The 25,511-nt window shown below is 44.4% G+C and overlaps 1 protein-coding gene across 1 annotated transcript in view; it reads right to left on the bottom strand.

The window, feature by feature from the left end:
• The window catches only part of LOC146179085 (sodium- and chloride-dependent glycine transporter 2-like), a 41,023-nt gene extending 26,779 nt beyond the window's left edge, over nucleotides 1-14,244 (bottom strand). Inside the window, exons 1-5 of the mRNA XM_084580108.1 lie at nucleotides 14,023-14,244; nucleotides 8,347-8,478; nucleotides 6,861-7,039; nucleotides 5,055-5,242; nucleotides 982-1,114 (exon numbers count right to left, since the gene is read on the bottom strand). Of these exons, the coding sequence (XP_084436234.1) occupies nucleotides 982-1,114; nucleotides 5,055-5,242; nucleotides 6,861-7,039; nucleotides 8,347-8,478; nucleotides 14,023-14,191 (801 nt within the window). The 5' untranslated portion in view covers nucleotides 14,192-14,244. The remainder of the gene's footprint in view (nucleotides 1-981; nucleotides 1,115-5,054; nucleotides 5,243-6,860; nucleotides 7,040-8,346; nucleotides 8,479-14,022) is intronic.
• Between the last annotated feature and the right edge of the window lie 11,267 nt (nucleotides 14,245-25,511).

Here is a 25,511-nt window from a genome sequence, read left to right as displayed (position 1 = left end):
TTTACTGCGTGACAACTTATAAGAGCGAGTTGGGGGAGGGGAGTTCCTTCACCATGCGTGACAACTGTTGGGAGCTTAGTATCTGGATAACCACGAGCGTCAGTAAACAACTGCAACAACTGCATCAAGTGTCTTAACTACGCGCGTCAGCTCCTCTCCGCACGTTTCAAGCGTATCCTCTCTGCATATTTCAAGCGTAATCTCGCTAGAGAATGTAGATGATTCGACATTTGTGTATCACCAGTGTTTTAGACTGTGCCGCCAAGTATGCGGTCTTCCCTGTATACCTTATACTGTCTGTTGCGTCTTTCATTTTACTCGTTACTTTTTAGGAGGAGGAGGACATGGATAGAGTGAGAGACAGAGACAGATGACTTAATTAAAAAAAAAGGAGGAGAGTGAGTGAGTGGAGTCTTCATTTCAAAATCCCGTTGGCCTGGGCTGCCGCTCCTGCCTAGTTTACCGGTCCACGCTGGGTCACTAGTTCTGAGCATAGCGGAGTGTCCTCCTATTGCGCCTCCGGATTTTATGTGTGTATGTCTGCGGGTTTTCAGCCCGTGCACCCCATGTGATATGGTAACAGGAGTACTAATATCACCAGCAGTAATGTCAGGAGCAGCAGTCATAATGAGAGTAGAAGTACGGTAACAAATGCGGAAGAACAAAATTTAAAAGCAACAGCAGTGGTATAGGTAGAGCCGCTTTTATTAGTAGAAAGGATTACTAGTACCTGCAGAAATATTAGCAACAGTAAGAGGACTGGTCCGAATGTAGCTCAGGAGCTGCAGTTATCAGTAGTAGTGACCACAATAACGGGACTGGTAGTGTTTGTAGGTACGTTTAGTACCGGTAGCAGTGGTAGTCAAAAGTACAAAAAGAAGTGGCGTTTCAGCATATAGGCGCAAAGTCAAATGTGCCCAGTCGCCATAACTGAAGCTGCATTACCGCAATGGACTAAGGTATCTCATAGGGCCAGCTTACCTTTCCGACTGTAGCGACTCCGTGGGCCGAGCAGACGAAAATGACGAACCAGGTGAAGATGTAGCAGACCAGCAGCTCCCACCGGATACCGCCGATTTCGTCAATGCCCCGCGTCAGCTTCAGCACACCGTGACTGACAAAAGGTAGGCAGGAAACGAGAATCAGACGTTCGTTATTGTACAGTTGGAACAAATGCTGTGACTCTGCTTACATAGCCTATCAAGTGAGCTTGTATTACGCTCCATATCACACGTGATAGCCGAAGAGTGCGCTTAAAAACAGGTCGCTACTATGAGTGCTGAAGTCTCTATCCTCATTGAAACGCGAGTTTTATATGCTCAAGTAAAGTGTGTGTCACTTTGGAGGTAGCCTATAGTACTGCTTCAGTAGGTGATAAATTTGGTGTAACCTCTAAATCGGTTTTTGAGTTTTTGAGCGTGCATTTTTTTGTGTTACGGAGCCGTGGAGGGAGATAAAATTTAGTTACAAAGAGAATGCCGCACGATATCATTAGAGGATGTAGTGCCCTTTTTTCTAGAGCCGCCGCCATAACAAGGTTTATCAAAATGTCTCGGTGATCAGGATGAGCTGATTTTAAGTAGACGTTGCCAAAGCATTCACATTACAAGACTAGAAAATAACCTAACATTTTATCTATGCTCTTGTACACCAGAATGCTCCCTAGCTAGTTTGAGTTGAACATGAGCATTCTACTAAATCGAATTCGCAGATATAGTTGCATTTTAATTTTATTTTATGAATTATTTAGCAAATGAACTTAGTTTGCAAGTATTCATTGCACTCTGTCTGAAAAAGGCTTCCAAAACGACGTGGAAATTAAGTGGCGGTATGCACGGTGCATTTCGCAATGCGATTTTTTTTTCGACAAATTTACAATAAAAATGTTTAGAGGGTGTTTTCTATTAAAACCACGTGTTATGTTTTCACTATAATATATGCTATGACAGTCGCAGCAATTAGTGTGATGACAGCAATATTTGTAATAATTTCGAGATAGGACGTGAATGAATGCTGATGACTAGCTCGCCCAGCGATGCCCGATCCGAAAAGGCACGCCGGGCTAGGTCGCATGTTGCAGTGAGGTGATTACGGCATTCAAGTGGAGGCAGATACATCGGTTGAAATTCATGCAGCTTAACTAGACTGGCACATACATTCAAATTAGTCAGCGAAATGATGAGACACTAGCCAGAATGCTGCGGAAAAACGATTGCATGATAATTTTGATCCGAAACAGGCAAATCTGAAGCCACATGGAGTCCGTTAGAGATGCTTTAAGAGCCAATGGCGCACCAGAGACATTAATAAGGGAAGAGACCTGGCAGAAGACTGCCTGTTGTACACGGCGTTGTCCCACTAGACATCGGCGTTTAAAACAGACAGGTGCTGACAAGTCTTTCTTATTGGCTCTTAAAGCGTTTCTAATGAACTCCATGTGACTTCAGATTTGTCCTCTTTCATATCAAAATTGCATGAGACTCGAACTTTCGACCTCATGCAAGGAATCACAGCTATGGCGCGAGAGAAGGATTTGAAGCGAGGGAGGGGTGATCAGCTATGGCGATAGCTACGAGATTCCTTATTCGTTTCTCGAGGGTAAATTCGTGTTTAGAATACGCTACTTTTCCAACCGTTTTTTACCAGTTTGACTGCTGCCATGCTATAGGATTCAAATCCAGTTTGACGAAAAGCGATCGAACGATCGGGTGGGCGGTTAGACCTTATGCAGTTGTGCTTTCACACTAGGAGAGACGCTACTAACCGAACAGCGCGCTATAGCTGTGAAAAAAAAATATCGACATGCACGGTGCAAGGAAACAACGCCCTGTCATACATATATGTGTTGTAATCTTAGCTACTTATGTTGCTAGAGAATAACCTAGCTTCGCGTCTAAGCATCTGAGAGGCGTGTGAACTGTGATCCAGGCCACCGAGATCCGGCTTTTCATCTGGATATTTAAGAACTCACTGCACATATAGTTACTACCTTAAAATTCCGAGCAAGCGACCCCACGGAAATCGAATTTATTGCTAGGGTGGAGATGGTATCCCGGAACGGCACCAGAATTTTAAATGGCGATCACAAAAGCTCTGCCCTAGAAATATGTAGCGTAGTGCACATGAGTTTAAACGTTTTTATTTCTTATCAGGCTGATGGGGCTGAGAGGTGCGAGCCGATACGTCGGGGCACTACCGTCGAGTGTTCTTGAAAAGCCGCCACTGAACCTGATGGGCAAGCCGCCGCCATCAAAATATTCTCTCAACGCGCCATTTAAATATGTCTGCGATTGACTTATATTTCCTTTCGGCGCCAGCTCCTTCAGTAGACGGAGGCCATCTTCTCTTTGGCGCCCTCCGCCACCCTCCACCCTCCGTCAGTCTTTGGATTTGGAAATGTGCGCATCCGGGTGAGTCTGCGCAATCAGGGTTCCGTTTTTGTAGTGAAACGTACACTAGGCTAGTCTTCGGGTAAGCGTAGCTAGTGGCTACTGTGCATGCGCGGTAAACATGGCAGCTAGCTGCCCCGAGCCACAGAAGAAAGGAAGAAAGAAGAGGGAGGAGAAGAAGACAGTTAAATAGAGCAAGGATATTCATAAGACGCCAAGAAGAAGACAGGAGAAGAGATAGAAGAGGGAAGAGAAGAAAAAGTTCATCAAATGGAGCCAAAGATTCGGAAGACGCCAAGAAGACGCGCCGGATAGCCGATAACACCATAAGGTTTGCAGCAGGGGCATTGGCGACGAGAACGCTTGAGTTAGACTTTGTGAACAATTCGATTTAGTAGCTTTCACTAAGCATATCCGAGCTTAAACGTGTTTACCGGTCAGCACGTTTTGGGGTGTTTTTGAAAGTGCAGATTCGACTGGGAATTCGGACTGGATGGGGGCAGTCCAGTGTTGCCTGCGCAAGGCAAATGCGATGGGATGGTGTTGAGGGCGGGGATGGGGAGGGCGCTTTCCCGGAATAATGCGGAAATGTGAAATTAGCAGTGAAGTTAGAGGAGGGCACGGGCGGGGGTGCTTGATCAAAATTTTGCGTTACGCTATCGTGTTTATGCGTGAAAGTATAGATAAACAACGGCTTCACGTCTCCTATGCTTCAGAACGTAACATGACTGCCGCTACAGAGAGAACTCCCGCTACGCGTTTAAGGTAAGTGTGTTATATATTTTTAAATGATTAGGAATGCTTTCTGTGCCAAATTTAGTTGACATGAACATTAACTGATACCGCGCGCTGTGTCTGCGCAGACGCTGACGCTGTTTGCGAAACAGTAGCCCGACGAAAGCTGACATGTTTGTCCATACCAATTTTTCGAAATTTGGGAGTATACACAAATACTTCAAAAAATTCAATAGGAGGACATTAGATTCTGGATTTAAAGATTTAATATATTCATAGATCACTAGCAGTGTTTAAAGTTTCGTACGGGCTTGTTTAAAAAAAGAACATATTTGATCCGCATTTATTAACAAAAAATTAGAGGGTCGCATTAAGAGCAGACACAAAAGCACCTTCAGCACCAGTATTTTCATTCCATGAATTTCTCACATATATATTTTTTGTTTACGTCCGTTTCTCTCACCATCTGTCTGACCTCGTTGGCAACCTTAGTTATAATTACGACATTCCATTGGAGGTGCGTACTTCGTCGGTACAAATCTCTATCGCAAACTAGACGCCATTTGGCTATTATATGAATGGTAAATGGGAAGCAAAGTGGCATGACGTAACCATCCCTGAACAAGCTACAAAGAACGATTGCGTCACAATTTTTGTACTGAGGGACGTGCGTTTTCTTCTCGGCGCGTTTGGATCGATGCCGAGTTTTATTTCCCCGCGGATTCCGGCGTCAGCTTTTCGGCACAATCGAGCCCAGTGTGCTCCCGCGTGATGCCTACGATATCCTCCTCACGTATGATAATCTATATTAAGGCCGAGTAAACGTCCTGTGGGCGTCCAGTGCGGATTTCATGAGAGGTCTTTTGCATTTTCTTCGAGCGAGAAAGGGACAATAAACGGGTGCATGGGATATAGTGGTGGTTAACTCACAGGTAAAACGCGTACTCGGAGTGTCCTCTTGTCTCGCGGCACTGGTCCGACATCTCTGCTAGGAACACAGAGGTAGGAACGCGAAACCTATGGCCGCACACAGCGATCCAGGTGATGTTGTCCGTGGGCTGGAACCCCTGGTTTTGGCTGATGTTGTACAATCTTGCCCTCTCCGCGTAACACTGGCGCTGAAAGTGTGAGCACAGCTCAGGCCGATGAACAAGGTTTTAACCCGTACGACGTAAGCGTCACACAGACGGGTTGATTGCGTTTTAATAAGCAAGCCCCTTGAGAATAAAGTTATCATCACCATGCATTTGGAAGAAGGCAAAGAGGCATTGTCCTATTGTAATCAGGTATCTTTCGAAACTTAAACAGACTAATGATGCGTTCCATTCGTAGAGGATATACTATAATTAGTGTTTTCCGTACAGGAAGCAGTCGCTGATACACTCAGACCTCCAAACTAGGCTGTTTTATAGCAGTCAATTATGCCCCGTGTGATACGTTTCAACATGTTTCCCGACTTGCTCTGTAATGAAGAAAGCACGGAGGAACACGCCATGCTCTATCTCCACTCTTGCATGCACAAGACTAGTTATAGTATCCTGGGGCCACCCTCCACCTACCATATTCCCCGACTATTCCCTTTCCCCTTTTCCTTGTCAACCGCTCTCTCTCTCTGACAGACGCAGAATATATATCTAACCACTCTTCCTCTTCCCCACCAATGTTTCACACGGCGCCGACGGCGCCGACAGCGCCGGACACTGCGCGATAACGCGTGTCCTCCTGACAAATAAATAAGACCACACCATTAATGATGCCCTAAGTGCTAACTTTTTAAGTGGCTTAGGTCACGTGGGATGGGATCGTAGGGTTTGTAGCTGCTGCACCATTGTGCTACCCAGAGGTTCTGACTTCATTGATGGGCCTGGTCACGCTGTAGGGAGACGGAACACCACACCAGTCGTGACTTAGAGCCGCGAGACAAAATGCGCTTCTCTCTAGAGTACCAGATGTCTGCAGTTTAGGAGCAGAAACAACAAAAACATATCGTCGCTGGCGATATCGGCCCTTAATATGCCAACGTGGCGAAATGAGCAACACTAAAATTTCTGCAAACTGTTAACAGACACGAACTGTGTTTCTGTTCCTAATTGAAGCGTCTTGAAACACAATTCAACGCGGTTGTAAAGTGCAATGATCCCTACGGGTCTAAAAAAACTGCACGCTGCTGCTGTCAAGGCCAGTTTTATTTTTTTGTGTCGCGATTAATGCCGTCCTCAGATCGCCTGCACTTTGGTCATCCACCTAATTTGAAAGTAATATCATTCTGTGTTCGCTTTTGGTGATTTATCGAGACACGTACCTGGCTTCTTTGGCAGGAAACCACAGGTAACATAAACAGCTAGCCTGCAGCTTAGCAGCAGATAGAAGAGATTGTGATATAGGATAATGACATGCTCTTGGTTTAGTCCATAGCCACTAGGTTTCGCTCACCGAACACTGTTCGATTCACCGTAAATTGAACACCGGTTATCACGCGTTCAAGAAGTAATCTTGTAGTCGGCCCGCCAACATTACTGAGAATATTTCACCCTTATCGAAGAAACCGTGTCTGATATCAACAGTATAAAATATACCTTATTATTTGCCTTCAGGTGGTAAATTGCCCCAGTATGATGGTTTGGTTAGCTTTATTTCGATTGATTAGTGTGCTGTCAAGGGTAGTGTGTCGATGGAACGAGAACAAAGTAGGTCACTGCTGTGGCACTGGTACCACGGAACTGGCGGGGTACGCACCGATAGCTCGACATCCCTCTCGAGGCAGTTCAGCGGACTGGCTCCCCACCAGGTGTAGCACCTCGCCCATGGCAGCACTTCCTGGAAGGCCTGCAGAAAGTAGTAGAAGCTGCAGCCGTCCTGGAACGCCCTGTATGCGGTTAGCACGAACGTCTTCAGAAGCATGGCCATGCCGACGCCTGCAAGGAATCAGAGGTGTGCGATGTCATACCAATTGATACTATGATAGGAAAAGAGTGGCAGTGAGCGAAGCTTGTAGGTTAGAGTAGCCGCTGGCAATGAAAGGTAAGGGTGCCAAAAAAAGAGAAACTCAAGCTGTAACTTCTGTTCAACAGAGGAAATACTCGGCGAGTTTTTCGCATGTAGCTATTCGTTGCAAGAGCTTATATAATAGCGCTAAAAGGAACAGACCTAAGTCGAATAACATACCGTTTTTCGTAAATATAACCATTATCTTACCAAAACACCTGGTAATACGCAAGTTGAAGAGCCCTGTTGGAGCTGGTTCGGCTCAATGAACGCTGAAACAGTCGTGGCAATAGTTGCACATCCCAAGAATATGTTTCTTTCTTTCTTTCTTTCTTTCTTTCTTTCTTTCTTTCTTTCTTTCTTTCTTTCTTTCTTTCTTTCTTTCTTTCTTTCTTTCTTTCTTTCTTTCTTTCTTTCTTTCTTTCTTTCTTTCTTTCTTTCTTTCTTTCTTTCTTTGCATTAAATATCCTGAGCATATTCACTTGAACTGCGCTCACGCCGAGCATTCCAGCATAGCTGCACTTTAGCATGAAAAGATCCCAATCAGCCATCCCTTAATCTAAGCCCGTGATCTAAGCCTCTGATTGATTGATTTATAGGAAGGGAAAGGCGCGGTTACTGTCTCACTTGTTTTCTGTGGACCCCTCAACCGCGTCATAAGCGAATCTCCTCTGCCACTTCTAATCTGGGCTGGAGGCAACATATATAGTACGTTCTAGGTTTGGTTTGGTTTTTAAGTTTAACCTCTCAAATCAACTCAGGCTATGAGAGACGCCGTAGTGGAGGGCTCCGGAAATTTCGACCACCTGGGGTTCTTTAACGTGCACTGACATCGCACAGCACACGGGTTCTACTATACATATATAGGCCAAGGACCTGTAAGAGAATAGAGTACCGCTTTAACAAGAGCAACGCAAGCAATGCACAACAGTCAAGACGTGTACAGTTCTGAAATTGTCCGTTCGGAACTTGTAGGTAACGTTGGAGAGCATATCAAGCTGCAACTTGGTTCTCCTGGCTGACCCCTGTCTTAATACCGTTGAGAAAACGTAATAACACCGCATATTTCGTTCGCACTACGAATAACGCTGAGCAAAGTATCCAGCGCAGCAAAATTATGGCCTAGTAATGAAGAAAATGAAACCGTCGACCTAGGTTGGGTGCAAACTCACTGGGTGTGTTATGCAGTCACGGAAAGTATCGTGCACAAGTAGTTTAGGCGCCGGTGCAGCGTCACCTTTTCCGATGGGCACGCAGCTCCACATATCGAGGACTCCTCTGCCCCGGAACTGGCCGATCACCATCTCGAAGGCAGCCATTGGGATCCCCAGAAAGACCAGCACGGCCGTGTACGGAATCAGGAAGCAAGCTGCGTTAATGCATGCCATTCGCGCCACAATCTGGTTGATTGATTTATAGGAAGAGAAAGGCACGGTAACTGCCTCACTTGTTTTCTGTGGACACCTCAACCGCGCCGCAAGGGATGGGAGGAAAGTGGGAGTGAAAGTGGAAAGAGAGAACGCGGAGCCGTAGTGGAGGGCTACGGAGTAATTTCGACCACCTGGGGATCTTTAACGTGCGCTGACATCGCACAGCACACAGAAGCCTCTTCGTTTCGCCTCCATCGAAACGCAGTCGCCGAGGTCGGGTTCGAACCCGGGTACTCCGGCACAGTAGTCGGGCGTCTTACCACTGCACCACCCCGGCGGGGCTAAAGCGCTGTTAGGGAAGGAAAGTGGAAAGTGAAAGTGGAAAGAGAGAACGAGGGGCCGTAGTGGAGGGCTACGGAGTCTCCAGCGTGCAGCACAACGCGGGCTGAGACGAGAGGCAACACACAGAACGTCTTGCGTCTTATATTATCGCTTTCTATGATATACAGAGATTCTGCATTATGTTAAAAAGCGCGAAGTGTACGATTTAAAACTCTAAAGCGGTACATCAGGCGGTGAGAGATACCGTACTGAAAGCCTATAGAATAATGTCCACCCCCTGGAGCTGTTAAATTGCGTGTAATATACTTATGTTGATCGTAAATTGTAACCAGCCTCGAAGCAGGCAGTTCTGTCATTTTGCCATTTCGACCATCTATCGCATTAGCGCAGCTTACGTGCATTTGTGCGAATGTAACGGGTTGAGGTTCTTGCGTCCCAAAAGGACGCAGGTATTGAGAAGCTTCTCAGTGGAGGGCTCCACATAACTTGGACCACCTGTTTCCTAAACATCCACTGAACAATACACAGCACACGGACGTATTGTGTTTTTGGATCCATCAAAACACCGCCACTGTGGCTTACACGAAGGCCGGGTGGGTAATTGAATAATAAAAAAAACGTTAAGGTTCAAACTGAGTCTCAGTCTTGCAGTGTGGTATCGCTTATAATATAGCTATCGCTCGAGTTAGGCGGCGTCATCTGGGGGCCAATGCGTAAAATGGTTGTGTTTTATGCGTAGAATCCGCGCTGAGTTCCACCGCAACAGCAGGCTTTATCGCGGAAGCCGGAGGTTTAATCTTACTTGTGGCACACTGTCGGAGCCGCCTCGATAAATGGCGGACGTTTTAACGCCACGTAAACATGGTATAACGAACGGAAGCAACCGTGGCGATGTCTCAGAACCTAAGATGCTCGGCTACCGAACCCCAGTAGACGGGTTCGAACTCGGTCGGTTCGAAGTCGGCCGGTTCGAACTCGGCCGGTTCAAATTCGCTGTCATTGATAATTTTTAATTTTTAGTATAAAAACACTAAAAGTTGTCATTGTCCGTCATTTACCCGCCATGGGCTTTATCACTCTTTTTTTTTTAGCTGCCGAATCTGGAAGACCCGTTGGGAGACTCGTGCGTTAGAGCCTGTATAGTTTGAATCACCCGCTTCACATCACCCGTTTGTGATGTCAAGAAACACGTTACCAAATCAGAGCGACGGCACTGACGTTGGACGATTTTAATAATAATAATAATAATAATAATAATAATAATAATAATAATAATAATAATAATAATAATAATAATAAAATTAATAATAATAATAATAATAATAATAATAATAATAATAATAATAATAATAATAATAATAATTGGTTCACAGGAAGGGAAAGGCGCAGTAACTGTAACACGTGTTTCTGTGGACACCTGAACCGCGCCGTAAGGGTAGGCAGGAAGATGGGAGTTAAAGTGAATAGAGAGAAAGAGGAGTCGTAGTGAAGGGCTACGGAGTAGTTTCGACCATCTGCTCGCCAAAGCAGAAAAAGATCAGATTCCGTGCATTAATAAAAAAGGCTAAAAATATATGCGGAGGGCAACAGCTACTCATAGTAGGGGACTTCAATGCACAATATCAAGCATGGGGTTACAGTAGACAATGCTCCAAAGGCAGGCAATTATGGGAAGATATTCAGGAGCAAGGCTTCACATTGAATAACAACCCATACAGCCCGACGAGGATAGGAAATAGTGTACGCAAGGACACGTCTCCGAACCTCACACTTTCAAAGAACATTGAAGGTCTAGAGTGGTACAACTTGGAATTAAACCTATGCAGCGACCATTATATCATAGTAATTAATATAGAAAGAGGGCCGAAAGCGCGAAAAATCAAGAAAAGCAAAATCACTGAGTGGGACAAGTTTAGAGACTGAAGAACCGCCGAGGAAATTCCACCAATAAACAATATCGAGGAGTAGTGTAACAGGCTTAACCGAGACGTCCAAAAGCACACCAAAATTGTTCAGGAGGAGGATGCTCCAGAGGTGGTAGACAGCCGGCTATTGCCCATGTGGGAAGCCAAACAGAGTTTCGAAAACAGACTTAAGAAACAAAATTGAAACAGGTGTCTTAGAAGAAGGATAGCGAAGCTTAACAAAGAAATAGAAGACCACGCACAAAACCTATGCGAGCAAAACTGGGGAGATAGGTGCAATCAAATAGAAAACGAAATGGGCATGGCTAAGACATGAAGTATAATGCGACACCTGCTAGACAGGCTAGGCACCATCATGGAGGCAGCGATGATGAATTCCTTAAAGAACTTAAACACAAATACATCGGAGAAGTAAGGAAAGATAAATTAGAAACCTACAACGGACACCCAAACCAGCGACTGGATTCACCCATAACGGTAGCTGAAGTGGTAGCAGAAATCCGTAGACTAAAGACAAAATCGGCCCCAGGGCCGGATGGGATAACAAACAAGATGCTAAGGAACTTGGATAACGACTCGGTAGTTGAGCTAATTTCATGCATAAATGCTGGGAAACAGGGGAAATCCCAGAGCAATGGAAATTTGCTGAGATAGTGCTAATACCCAAACCCGGAAAACCTCCGGCGGTAGATAATTTGAGACCAATATTACTTCATGTGTAGGTAAACTATTAGAACATGTGATTCAGAGGAGACTGGCCAGATACATGGAGGAGAATGAGCTGTGGCCCCGGGAAGTGACAGGGTTTAGACAACATCTTAGTACGCAAGATATTATGCTCAGGATACACCATGATATAGTAAAATCAAGATCAAAAGATGGTAAAGTAATTTTAGGATTAGACCTGAAGAAGGCATTTGACAGTGTAAAACACGATGCTGTTCTGCAGGGCCTCATGGAACTAAAGGTAGGGGAAAGGATGTATGAATATGTAAGAAATTTTCTAACAGACAGAAAAAGCAAAAATAAGATACCAGGGGATAGAATCTCAGATATTCGAACTGGGGAGCAGGGGCACACCACAAGGAGCGGTGCTATTGCCCACACTTTTCAACATAGCCATGCGTGGACTTCCAGAAAAGCTAAAGAAAATAAAAGACATAAAATTCAGCCTATATGCGGATGACATAACCATTTGGACAAACAAAGGCAGCGATGCTGAAATCGAACAAAAATTGCAAGAGGTGGCAAACAACACTACAATATGCAAAAGAGAGGGGCATGAAATGTTCCTCAGAAAAATCGGAGTTGTTTATATACAATCCGAAACACCTGAGGCAAAAAGAACAAGTGGACGTAAATATAGATGTGGAGGGACGAGCAGTCCCGAAAGTCGAGCAAATGAGGGTGCTAGGAATGGTCCTCCAAACGAACGGGTACAACGGAGAAATGATAAAGAAACTGGAAGGACAGGTCATACAAACGACAAACCATATATTTATTTATTCATTTATTTATTGTACCCTCAGGGCCAAAGGCAATACAGAGGGGAGTGGGTTAATTAGGATACAGAACAATGCATATAACACAGTGAATAGTTAATAAAAAAGGAGGCCTTAAGGAGAGTAACCTATTAAGGCTCATACAAGCTTTCGTAATAAGCAGGGTCGGGTATGCCACGCCATACTTAGACCTGAAAAAGGCCGAAAAAGACAGGATCGATAGCATGAATTGAAAATGCATTAAAAGAGCACTACACCTCCCGGCGGGTACCTCCACGGACAGGCTAATGATGCTGGGAATATGCAACACCTTAGATGAAATAATTGAGGCAACACTAGCTACACAACAAAGAAGGCTAGAGATAACTAAGGGTGGAAGGAACATATTGAGGGAAATACGTATACAACCGAAGGAATACTGGGACACGACAGAGAAAATGAGAGTGGAGGTTCGGAAACGGATCCATATCCCCTCATTACCAAAAAAACATGCACCCTGAATATAATAAGCAAAGACGAGAGAAAAGGGCCGAAACACAGACACGGAGATTCGAGACGGCAAATTCAGGTAGAATTGCATATGTAGACGCTGAATACTGCGGCAAAGGAAAAATGAATGCAGTCGTACTCAATGGCAAGCGAGAAATGGTTACAGCAGTTAATAAAAACAAAATCGATACAGACAGCGGAAGAGACTGCAATAGCACTGGCTCTTGCTCAGACCGAGGCAAAATACATAGTCAGTGACAGCAAAAGCGCAATCAGGAGCTACACCGCTGGAGTAATAGCAAAAATTGTGGGTAGAATCCTCGATCAAAAGCGAATAGAAAGAGGCGTCACCCTTGTTTGGACGCCAGCCCACGCAGGCGTGCCCGGAAACGAGGCGGCACACAAACTAGCCTGAGATACACACCGGGCTGGAGGAGTGCCACCGGAAAGGCAAACAAGAGGACCTGATTAACTATAGCGAAATAACAATGCACTACAGACTGAGAAGGAGGGCCCTACCACCACCATACTCCACGTTAGGCAAAAAGGAAGCAGTAGCAGGAGAAAGCTACAGACAAATACATACCCGAACCCAGTTCTTGTCAACCATATATGGCCAGAAATACGATCAGACCTATGTTCACTATGTAAGGAATGGGGATCTCAAGATCACATAATATGGGAATGTGCAAAGTCAACAGGCAGGGCTGAAAATATAACTAAAGACGCCTGGGAGACCAGACCCAAGAGCCCAAAGAGAAATTGTTCGACTGGCCGAAGATGCCGCCAGAGTCCAAGAACTACCGGCCTGCAACTAAGGCGACTGTTCCACCTTCCAGGTCTAACCCCCGAAGAGCGGGATAGTCACTCTGTTGGACGAATAAAAGTTCTCTCTCTCTCTCGACCACCTGGGGATCTTTAACGTGCGCTGACATCGCACAGCACACGGACGCCTCTTCGTTGGACGATTTTGCTAAGTTCTGAAGTTGAAGCTTAGCTTCCGTACTAAAAAACTGCTTGCGGTTAGAAGGTCGAATTTCTCACTAGGCAGACGTTGAAACAATGAGTTTTGAAAAGGATAGGCACCTAAACAAATCCGACGCTTTTCAAGTAAAAATTCTACCTAACCAAGGTAATCTAATCACTGCAGCTTAGGTCTTTTTTGGTCAGGTTCTCTGGGATATGAAGACATCGATTGGACGTTTATTTTGAAAGACATTATGCCATGGCACGTAAAGCTGAGCTGAAGCGCGTTGACGCTCAGGTGAGCAACCCCTGCACTCACCTCCGCCGTGGCTGAGGACGAGGTAAGGGAATTCAGTGAGGCACTGGTAGCTGCAGCCGATGCAGATGCAGATGCACAGAAAGGCTCGGTTGCTGGAGTAGTACTCCTTGTCGGGGGGATACTCCTCCTGTTGTTCGGCAGTCCCAGAGCCTCCCGTGCCGCTGGACATCCTTCAGCCGGCACCAGCTGCGCCCGCGGAAAGCGATGACGGAGTCCAAGGAAGAGCCGCTGTGTGCGAAAAAAACAGCACCATCACACGATGCAAGCGATGAAAAAGAAACACTCTGTAAATGTGAAAGGCGTTTTCCGCCGAACATTTAAGGCAGGTGCGAACTGGTGACCACCGCCTGTTAGGAACCATACCTCAACAGTTACGTTTTTGTTTTGACGGTCCGTAGTTAGATACGATCTATGAGATCCGTTCTAATTTCCATTACCTGAGGTTATTCAACTCTCACTGACTGGCAACTCTCTTGTCAGAATAATAAACATTGCTTTATCGTGCTCAGTAAAGTTTCCCGTGCATTCTACGTCGCTGTCGCTATCTGAAGTCGAGTTGAAAAACCCGAAAGATATCGGACACACTCTCCGCACACGCTGAACCATCTCGGCTAGGCTTACCACTGGTGCTACGAATACCGATCCAAGCAGTTTGCTCGCAGCTGGAGCTCAGTAGCGGGGCTCCTTGTATGCCTCGGTGAACGCGGAGAAGCAGTTTAGGTAGAATGTAGACGTTGCAAGTGAAAATGAAGGCTTCCCTCGTTGTGTGGCAATACTTCGACAACGGCGGGGTACGCAAGGTTCGCAGATCTTCACTTCTTCTGCTTGCGAATATCCTCCTCGTGGTTCTCGAGCTGCACGCAAGTTCTTTCTTTTTCTCTTTTTCTGGGTGAGCAAACATTTTCCTCTCTCAATGTGGACCTAAGTGCAAACGCTTATATAAAAATGTAAATTCTTTCACTAACTCCTCTTAACCGAAAGCAAGGTTGTTGTGGTGGTAACCGGCGCCGCCGAGGTGTTGTGTCGGTAACCAGCGGCACTGAGGTGACTGAGTGGACATCCGGGTACCGCGTAGAACATGGACTGGACGAGGTGCCTGTGTTTTTGGCATTTGGTTGGACAACCGCCAGGCTGACCGCATGTATTTGGGATTAATAAACCTTTTGTAATATGCAACAAAGGTGACAGCTTAAAGGAAGAGCCTTAAAGTGCGCAACTGAAGACCATACTATTCCTGCTGACCCCACCTCTACCGAACCATCTACACAGAGATCTAATGTCCGCCGAGCACCCCATTTGGAAAAACATCTATCTCAGCGCACTTCCTGGATGTACGCCGCGCGTCATTCGTGGGGCGCTTACGCTCGCGGCATTTTACCGATCCTCCGCCGAGCCTTTGTGCCGACATTGTCTGGATCCATCGATGCATGTCCTTTCTTTGGAGTGCGGGAGACCGCGGAACACATTTTTTCCCGAGTGTATCCTCCCTGCCTCACTTCTGGATCGCTTGAAAGAACTGTTTGAGCTACCGGGAATATCATATGCCACCGTCAGGTATCTCAACCCGCTGCCCAGCGAAGCACGAAAGCAGTTCGTGCTGACTGTCGTTGAAATAAATTATCAAATCTGGATCGTTAGATGCCGAGCAGTCTACAGCGCGAAAACACCCAGTCTCCTCGAGGTGAAGAAGAAAATTAGGAAGGAGCTGTGGTTCTATCTTGAACGCGAAAGACGCCAGCTCGGCAAGAGAAAGTTACATGAAGAATGGGGCCACCCAAGATAATATTCAAAGACGAAAAAGGAAAACTCGAAGTCAGATATTAGAAGATACTCTCGTGTCAGGCTTTGACCCACCGAGGTGGCACGGACGTGGTGCACTGGCACTGCGACTCCGCCCCGGCGGGAATAAAGTCAGATTGCATGAGCCCCTCGGCTGGGAAAAGCCCGCTCCCCGAAACAACCCCCCCCCCCCCCTCCCCTGTGGTGCGGTAGGCCTTGCCTGGGGTTGCCATAGGATGATGATGGTTGCTGGTTGAGGTTTTTACCCTCACAAGAGGACTGCACCTGGTGCATCCTCCCTTCCATCTGACAAAGCAAGGTGACAGCCAGAAAAAGCAGAAGATGAAATTTTCCCACAGTTAATAGTTAATAGTTAATAGTGCCATGCCCGACACACGAGCAGTGGGAGGCGGCCCTGACCAGCGACAACATGGACCAGCAAGCCTGGATTATCCAGCTAGTCCGCAAGTCAGCTGCTGCCAGCGGAGCCCTGGACTAGGGGCACCGACCACCCAGCTCCTGCGAATTTTTACTGATTATATGCTCATTAAAAGTTTTCTCACTCTCTCTCTCTCTCTCACAGCAAGATCGGCGAATCGCACAGCCTGAAAACGAAAAATGAGATGAAAATGTAATGTATTTATGGACACGCCAATCAAAACATCAGAGAACCGAGCAGAAGAAAGTAAAGGAATGAATACCGAAGGAAATCCTCCACTTGGATACGCACCATTATCTAAGGGTACAACGAATATGTCGTTGTGACGCGTTAAATGATAATTTTGGTTGCCCGAGGATCTTTAACGAGCACTTGCACATTGCTAGAAATGAACCTCTTCTATTTCATCTCCATTAAAACATGGATGTCGCGGCAGCGATTGCACCGCTGCCCTAGGTCTGTAACCAAGAAGTACTTTGCTTTGGGCTAGTTGGTTCATGGTTGAAGTGGATTATGAAGACGGCGCGAAAGGGACGAGGACAAGGAAGGAACACCAAAACCGAATGCTAGACACTGCGTTGAGAGTTCTTGGCTTTGTCGATGACAGCTAAGGCGGAGAGAGCTTAATATGGTCATCACACACCACAAGACAGCACATGAAATGTGAAGAACGTCGTTGTAGATAGATCTTTCATAATGGGTTCCTTCAAGCTGAGCTTCCCACATCTTGGTTTTCATCATGCGATCTTGGGGCCAGTAGAGGGGCGCCAAAGTAGCTAAGTAGACGCACGGCATTTGCACAAGAAAAACATTCTCCGGAATGCAGTGATTACATGATGAAATGAATTTCGCTATTACGGTGCCGCCTTCTAAACCGTCCACTTCTGTACGTATTTTGTGGGAGCTATTTCGACCTACAGTGTCATATTTTAATGCGGGATGCTTAAAATGCAGTTGCTGATTATCGGACAGTTCTCATCTAAGATTAAGGAAGAGTTAACCAAGGAGCAAAACAGGAAACCTTCTCTCATTCTCGCTGGTCAGAAAGCATTGGAAAAAGGGGAAGGACAGGGGGTGAGGGGAAGTAAGCAATAATTTGGCCGTTCAAAACAATGACTACATTAAGAGGAAAATTACCACAGCGTGAAGTACCCATTTATTTAATTACAAGCACAGGGCTGCCCAATGTTCTTATGCAACCAGATTGACGAATATACGCGAGATATGAATTATTCATCTCAAGCTCGATTAGTCATCAAATGTCAAATATCAAGATCAATCTCAAGCTTAAAGTATATAATACGGCAGTGAGCGTATCTGGCTAACTCGGCGAATCTCTGACGTGTCGATATTAGCTATAGTAGGAGGTTCAGGGAGAATGTCCCGATACACCGACTTCACCAGGACTGCGCTTTTAAAGCAACCTGTGCAGCAGACCAGTTGATATGACAGCCAACCAAATGCGTATGGTTGCTTCAAGGTGGCGTCTAACCACCTGGATGCTGGCGTCTAACCATCAGTATTGGCTGCACGCTCACATTGATTACATAATCACAGTAGAATGAAACGCAGGGTGTATTTGCGCTAACACACGCGAAAATGACGGAAGAGAGCAGGCCTTGCGTAGCCCAGTGGCCTTCCAACTGAAACCGTTATCCCGAAAAATGTTTCTGCCAAACGCAAGCAGACGTGTCTGCGCGCACGCGACCTCGTGGGCGTGTGTGTGTACTCCCGTTAATGCGCGCGTTTGCGGATGGTCAAGGTGTACGCGTTTGTGTGTGTGCTTCTGTGCGCCTGTTTGTGTGTGCTGCCGCATGTGTGTCCTTGAACTTGCGCCTTTGACAATTACTAGTTACTACAATGTAATAGGCCCCCCGGAAAAAGTCTGCACATTCATTCTGGTAACAAAAAGTGGTTTTGTAGGTGGGAAAGTCACTGTAATCTTGCTATATATGTTCGCGCCATATATAGCGCTTTAACACTGCAATTTCCCACCATAACAAATGCCAAAATTCCTGGAGGTACACACAAGCAATGGCATGCTGTAGCCAACTTGGCGGCTCTTCTATGGCAGCATGCACTCTCCGCACCAAAGCACACTGCTCTAGGAATAAAAATGTTGATGATCATGGTGATTAAGCATGACGGTCCATATTTAGATTTTTTTTTTATTTGGGGAGTTTGCCATTAGGCATAGTGAAAAAGGAGCGGGGAGTAGGAGGAAACTAGAAGAGTACAAGCCGGCCTCCCTTAAATAATCACATAGGTTGCCGATAAACTGATTGCATTAACTACATAGGCCCTCTAAATTGATCAAACCGCCAGGCACATCACAGTTTCATGAGGAACCGACCATAATTCTTCTAGTTCGTGACGATGATAGTGGCGATGGCAATGACGGTGCAGTTAGTGGTAATGACAAGGATGACAGCAGCAATGATAATGAAGCGACAGTTAGTGATAATGATAATGATGGTAGTAGGGATGACAGAACGATGCGGTCAGTAAAAACAGTCCTGCAAATTGACCATTCTCGCTCTTAGGCAAACCTAAGCTCAGTCATGTAATTTTTGCTTTTGTTGTTCTTTATCTGTGTGGACACATTCAATCGCAGGGGCATTCCAGTTGAGTGTGTTTGCCTAACACTTAATAATTGTTCCTACAGAAACAGTGCACTAAGAGTTGGAAAGTTAATATTGAATAACTTAACCAGTATGGTGCTGAGTACAAAGAAACAAAATAGTGACAAATTGCGGTTGTAGATACCAGCCTGAAACGAAAGAAGAAAAACACGGTAAAAGGGCGATATGCACATAAATATAGTAAGTCTAAGCATGGCTAGAGAAAGGAAAGTTTAGAACAAAGTTGACAAAAATACCGAAGATATCAGGCATGAGGAAGCTATGGCTTCCTCCTGCCTGATATCGCCACAGACTACTGTAAGTCTTGATGCGTCGAGAAAAACAACATGCAGGAAGTCAGGCACGCGCTGGAAGTTCATCAGTCTTATACGGATAGTCTCGCAGCTTTGAAATGTAGGTGGACGAAAAATGTTAGACATCTTGATTCAGTATGGTGTGACTGGAAAACATGTCTCCACGATTGGCACCGTTCTGAATTATTTCTGATCTGCTCAGCCAGCCTTCTCTGTAGAGCTAATTACGTTGCAGTTCCACAAGTGCGAGCTCACTGTTAAACCCCAGTACTTAGTCTCATTTGAGAAAAAAGTTTTCTTCTTTAAATAGCAGAGCCTTTGTGCTGATTTAAGCTTTCGAGTAAATCAAACGTACTTGCTCTGATACACGTTAAGCTGTTAACCCAGCGCTGATATCAAGATGAGTTACTGTGATGGTCATTGTAATGTTTTAACCTGTGTGAACAGTTTTTTATTCCTCGGGACAGGACGCAAATACTGCCGATCAATCGATGTCTGTAAATTATGCGACTATCAATATTATTTATATTGATCCGGAACTTAAGTGTGCCAAGCACTGACAATTGGAAAATATTGATAGAATAGAAACCACTGCCGAATCGACACCACCGTTCAAGACATTTTGAAAGCAATATGATGACAATTGAAAATGCTATGTGTAGGTTCGATTAACTGTTGAACACACGAACAAATGATGAAATTCGTAATCGTAGTGAGCAAGACAGTTATTCTTTTAAGATGTTTAAATAAAATAGTTCAGGGTTCTTGTAGCATGCACTAGTTAGGGGTGTCTATAAAGCATATAACTTGGTCCTGTTACCCATCCTCATTTGCGGACACAACTTGACCTTATACAGAACCCTAATATAAATCCTAGTTAGGAAGACACGTGTTAGATATCCGCTGTTGATATTCAAAAACAAATTTTTCGAGAATATTTGGAGCCGTTTTCTCTTGCGTTGCCCTTCCTTACTTCCTTGACATATATAAAAAATGTATGTTAGCAGCCCTTTTCACAACTGGCAACCCGAAGAGGCCAGTTGAGCAGAGTAATCGAGCCTGTTATCCACAGCATACGAAATCTGCCGTATGAGCCAGTCACAAAGCAAGGATGGCTGTCTCTTTAACCAGAAGAAATACATCTATCTTCTTCCCTTTACATTATTGTTAATAGCAGTAGTGATCGTTACTCATCATGTGAGCACATGTTTGTTCATACATGTCTCCGTAAAAAATCTGGTGTTCAAACATGTATTTTGATGAGAAAATTCAAGTTTTCCTTATTGTATTCCCGAATGCCAGCAGATGCTGAAACTCGCATCAGTTTTAGTGAATGCTGCTGAATATTTTCTCGTCGTCAACCAGGGTCGATCGAAATCGAACCTACCGGTACCCTTTGATCTTTGGTCATACACCTCAGTCGCAGGCCATGCAGGTGCGTTCTTACCAACGTTGGATCTTGAGGCACACTTGAATCGGGGCTTTATATCCATTGCCGGGTGGTTCTTCACTTACTAGCTTCAGTGGGTAATGTTATAGCGCGAACTTTGTCAGTTTGAGTTTCAAGTAGCAGTCTGTCCGCTTTACAATGGTCACGGGTGATCATGTATAGGGATGTCGGGAGCCGTGACGCGCACCATCGAATCACAACTGGGGACTAAATCCCGGTGTTTAATCAGGGTATTTGTATAGGAGGCGATGACCATGTGCTAAACACCACGATGGAGAAATCCTCTTCTGATCAGGAGCAATTTGTTTGCTCTGGCAACTGGGATCAGGTTGCACCTCAGACATGGTTAGGAAAGTGCAACGATGCGCGGCTTTGTTTCAAGATGAAATCCTTTATAGGCCCATGTGTGTGCGTCTGTGCGTGCGTCCGTCCTCAGCAAGTGTCACACAGAACCTATCAATCAAATGACGCAATCACCCACCAACGAGTGACGTTCTGTTTAACCTTGAAGAAAATTATCATCCTCCACCGGGGATCTAATTCCTTCCACTCGGATCACGATACGAGCGCCTTAGGCAACTACACCATGCCGGGTATATGAGAAATATATCTGAGTTCTTCTCATATAGCGTCTCTGTCGTCTTTATAGCAATGTACGGGTGCATCGGTGATGCCTTTAACCCTGTTTACAGGAGGACGCGTTGCGCATGCCACCTACCGCCAGCTCTGCCACCGCAACAAGCGCGCGCCATCGCCAAGCGGAGCTGTTATCAGACCAAAGGCTCTGGCCTTATCCCTCTTAAGTGATGTTAACTGCCTCGAGAATTATATTTTTTACCAGCCGAGATTTGCTCAACACGAAGATCCCAACCGCTCCCATCCTGCAACTCAAGTAGGTGCTTGACCTCTACGTTAAAGCTGCCTTTACTGATGCGCTGTATTCAGAATATCGCATATCTCCCGCATTCAAATTCGGAAGGCATTAAGTTTGATCCCCAATGGCACGGGATACAAGCTGCTGTTTTTAGCGTTATAGAATTTCCCCAGGCCACGTGCAAAGTTTTTCTGGGTTATAATTCTTAGGAAGAGAGTCTTAGAGTAAATCGTTCCTTGAAGGGGTGACTGGCTTAAACATCACCGGCGGAAAGATATTCAATTAAATATCTTTTCTTTGCTTAAGGCTGAAACTTTACCGGTGAAAAAGGCTTTATTTAATTAGTCATGTGCCGCAATCCCCGCGATACATTAGTGGTGCGGGCGGAGTCTGACTTTGGACTCCATCTTACTTTATGACCACCGCAATGAGCGGTGCTTTAAATGTTTCTTTACAGAATCTAAAAATAAATTTTGTTTTGAACATTTGTCAACTCGCATCTTTTGCAAATCTTAAGGTTTTTCCAGTATGTTTTGATCTCTGAAACTGGAGTGTAAACACTGTTACCAAGCCGCACGTATCCCTTCCTGACTGCCAAAAAAGAGCCTTCTGCCTGTACTGAAAGGCAGATGCGTTGCGTTTACTGAAAATATCGCAAAAATGTAAGATATTAATTTTTTACAAATAAGAAAATATTATTCTTTTTGTCTTGACAGTTCGTTCCTAGATAATAATAGGTACAATAATTACATTCAGAAAATTTTGGCACGTACAGAAAAAATAAATTTCTGCAAATGTATTTGTAATTCACTGTGAACGTTTCGAACAGTTTCGCATGAACGCAAATATTTTTCTCAATATAAGTTTCAATGGACGTTCTTTCGCCAACACTATAAAGTGCCATATTTGTTCTGGAATGCGCCCAGACCTAGCGTGTCTCGTGCTGAAGGGTTAAGTCGATAACTGTTTTTTTTCTTTTATAAGTGCTTCTGCTAGCCTTTGTCCCCCTCAAACACTCTTGCGGCACCTTTCAATCGATCAACGAAAGTTTGGCGAAAACAAAGGCGACTGCCCTGCCCTCCAGCGACAAAGGCGCAATTCGCCCTAGCATAGAGATGACAGGACTAGACTTGCAGACATGGAACACATACCAATCAAGACTTGTGGAAGGAAACAATTCATTGTAGCCCACGTCTCGCCAAAGCAAAGTGAGGCATGACACGAACTTTAATACAAAATTTGAAACTAACACGGTTTTTGCGCTCGGAGTCTAACCAGAGTCCCAGGCTCACAGGCTCAGTATAGCTACGAAATCTCATTTCTCTTACTGCAAATTTAATTTGAATTGGATTGAAAGCTTATTTCTTCCCGCATATTACAGTGAGAAGAGGAGACACTGGGCAAAACGCTGCAGATGCAGCATGAAGTAGAATTCAGTGCCCCAAGAATACATCGAAAGTAGTGTGTGAAAAAAAAAGAACAACAATATAACAGTGATCGCGTGCACAATGAAATAAATGTGCACATAAGTAATATCAATATACTTTACAATACACCAAAGCTATTTATAATGATACTACAACAAACTCGAATATGCGTATGACAGATAGCTGATTCTTTGAGTTGTTTTGTATACATAATAATTTGCTGCTAATATGCTAGGGTAATTTCCCAAGCTATAGGATAAGGACTGCTTGCGATATGAGGTATGGCAAAATGGTAGAAGGCAGGGTAAGACTTCGTGTGTTGTATACACTGTTGTGTATTGATGTAGATAAAGGCTGCAAGCAACCGTTGATTTGTTTTAACTGGATTTTTGTACGCACATAATTTTAACGGGTGCAATATATCGACAAAATACTATATTGCTTAAAGTAAGGAAACGTAAGGGCATTTCATGGTATATTTGCAGTCAATCACGTAGCACCTTTTTGTGCAACTAACAGCTTGACTTATGTTTTGTCCTAACTTATGCAGTAGGTAATAATTAGAACTATGCATTATAGATAAGAAACTATGCTTGTTGGAAATGTGTATCAATATGACTCGGTTCAGTTTCTTGCCAATAGTATGTTTGTCCCATCTCACGATTTCCATGGGCCCCACATAGAGGCATTTATAGTGTCCACAGCTTCGTGTTACCTAGCATAAGATCAAAATTCATTGATAGGTTTGTTCTTTGAACGGAATATAATTGCATTAGCTTTCCTAACATTCACTCAATTCATTCCCCACCATTCGCGCAAATATTCTAAAAATTGATTTCCATAAATAATAGTTCTCTTTTATTATCACCGGGCAAAAGCATTGTGACATCGTCGGCGTAAGTTATTTTAGAACATTTCAAGAGAACTCTCTTAAGGACGACTATTTTTGACAGGGCCTCTTTACAGCGGCATGCGTTCAAAAGAGGCTACGGAAGGCGCTTATGTGATGTAAGCATCTCGTCGTGACTTTGGACACGTTTATTTTTGGCTTCTATTTTTATTTTTAGCTATCTGGTGTCGCAACCAGCGAATGGATCGCTCATTTGCTAATTCCGCTTTTATTTAACTTGGGCCATTTAGCCTTCCTGGCTCAATGACATAAGGCTGCCGAAGGGACAGCAGATGTGCGCCCAGGCTACACCTCTGGTACGTCACTGCAGTGTAGTGCGTCACGTCTGGATTAAATCATAAAAATCTACAAAAAACTACCGGCAGAATTTGTGCAGCGAGTTATGCGGTCCTCCACACATCATGCATTAGCCGAAGGCTCGAAACACCTGTAGGCTTCCATTACATACATTACTGTCTTGAATAAACCCCCCAAAATTTGGAACACGCTCAGCTCACACATATTAAAATTCTGACTTGCTGTGTAAACCGTGAAATGTAAATTAAGTGTCTAGTCTTTATAGCGAAATAGATATGAGGGCGACAGAAGGACATCTGATGCAAGTTATTTTCATCATTATTGATAAGTGCATGTTTGCAAAGCGTTTTTTTTGGAAAGAATATTTGCACGTTCCTTATGCAGGTTGGCATTTCCTTAATTTTAATTTTTGTACCTTTACTCTGATTGAAAGAAAAAAACAAAAAAAATACGACAGTCATTACTTCACGAAGCAGGTATGTCGAGTGGTTTGAATACAAGGCAACACGGTGTCAATTTCCTGCTGAAACCGCTAGAGAATAAAACCATGAAATTATCTACATACATCTGGCAGCAGTTCTCTCTATTGAGGTCATTGTTTTGCATGTCTTTGGTTTAGAACACAACACTCGATTACTCTAGAGTTAGTAACCAGATAAAAATAATTAACAGAGGCTCTATAAATCAGAGAACCAGAAGCAGATCTCTATGCAGCGATATTGTATTATAAATTGCACCTCTTGCGTCGTTCGTCAATGTGCGCTCGAACAGGTCAAAGTAGAGGTATCTTTTTCTCTGACAGTGTGGACCTAGGAAAAAATAGATTTAGCCATTCCTCAAACTCGCTTGAATACAAAGTGTCATCAGATGATTCTCAGCTGTGCGACGGATAGCCCAGCGGTCCTCACATTTGATAAGAGGAAAACAGTTTGGAGTCAAGCAAAAAAGGTAAAGCAACACATTGCAAAACGAAATAAACTATCAGCGTTGCGCTTAGATATAGGAGTAAAAAGCGATTTTAAGATTATCAATGCTTTCGCGAATTAAAAACGTGAAGAATATATAGCTGCCACAAAGGTAACAAAACGGACATTAAGCTCCTAATGCCTTCAACTGTTCAATGCTATTATCGCGGCCGGTGCTACGCGAAAAGATCTGTAATTTTTTTATTCAGTGATGATGACGATGATATGGCATTTTTATGAATAAGTTGTGAAAAATAAAACACTTGCTTTGTTGGAACTGTTTATATTTTTAGAAAACAAAATAAAACAGGTATTTGTTTCTACAAACCCCTTTCATTATTAGCACACACACGAATAGGTACAACTACTAGCCAACAAGTGCCGCTTGTGGACACATTTGTTGATAGTTGTGA

The sequence above is a fragment of the Amblyomma maculatum genome, chromosome 9 (genome assembly GCF_055883805.1).
Source record: "Amblyomma maculatum isolate TAMU_Amacu chromosome 9, ASM5588380v1, whole genome shotgun sequence".
In the NCBI taxonomy this organism is placed as follows: domain Eukaryota; kingdom Metazoa; phylum Arthropoda; class Arachnida; order Ixodida; family Ixodidae; genus Amblyomma; species Amblyomma maculatum.
This window is presented reverse-complemented; position numbering and strand designations above follow the sequence as displayed.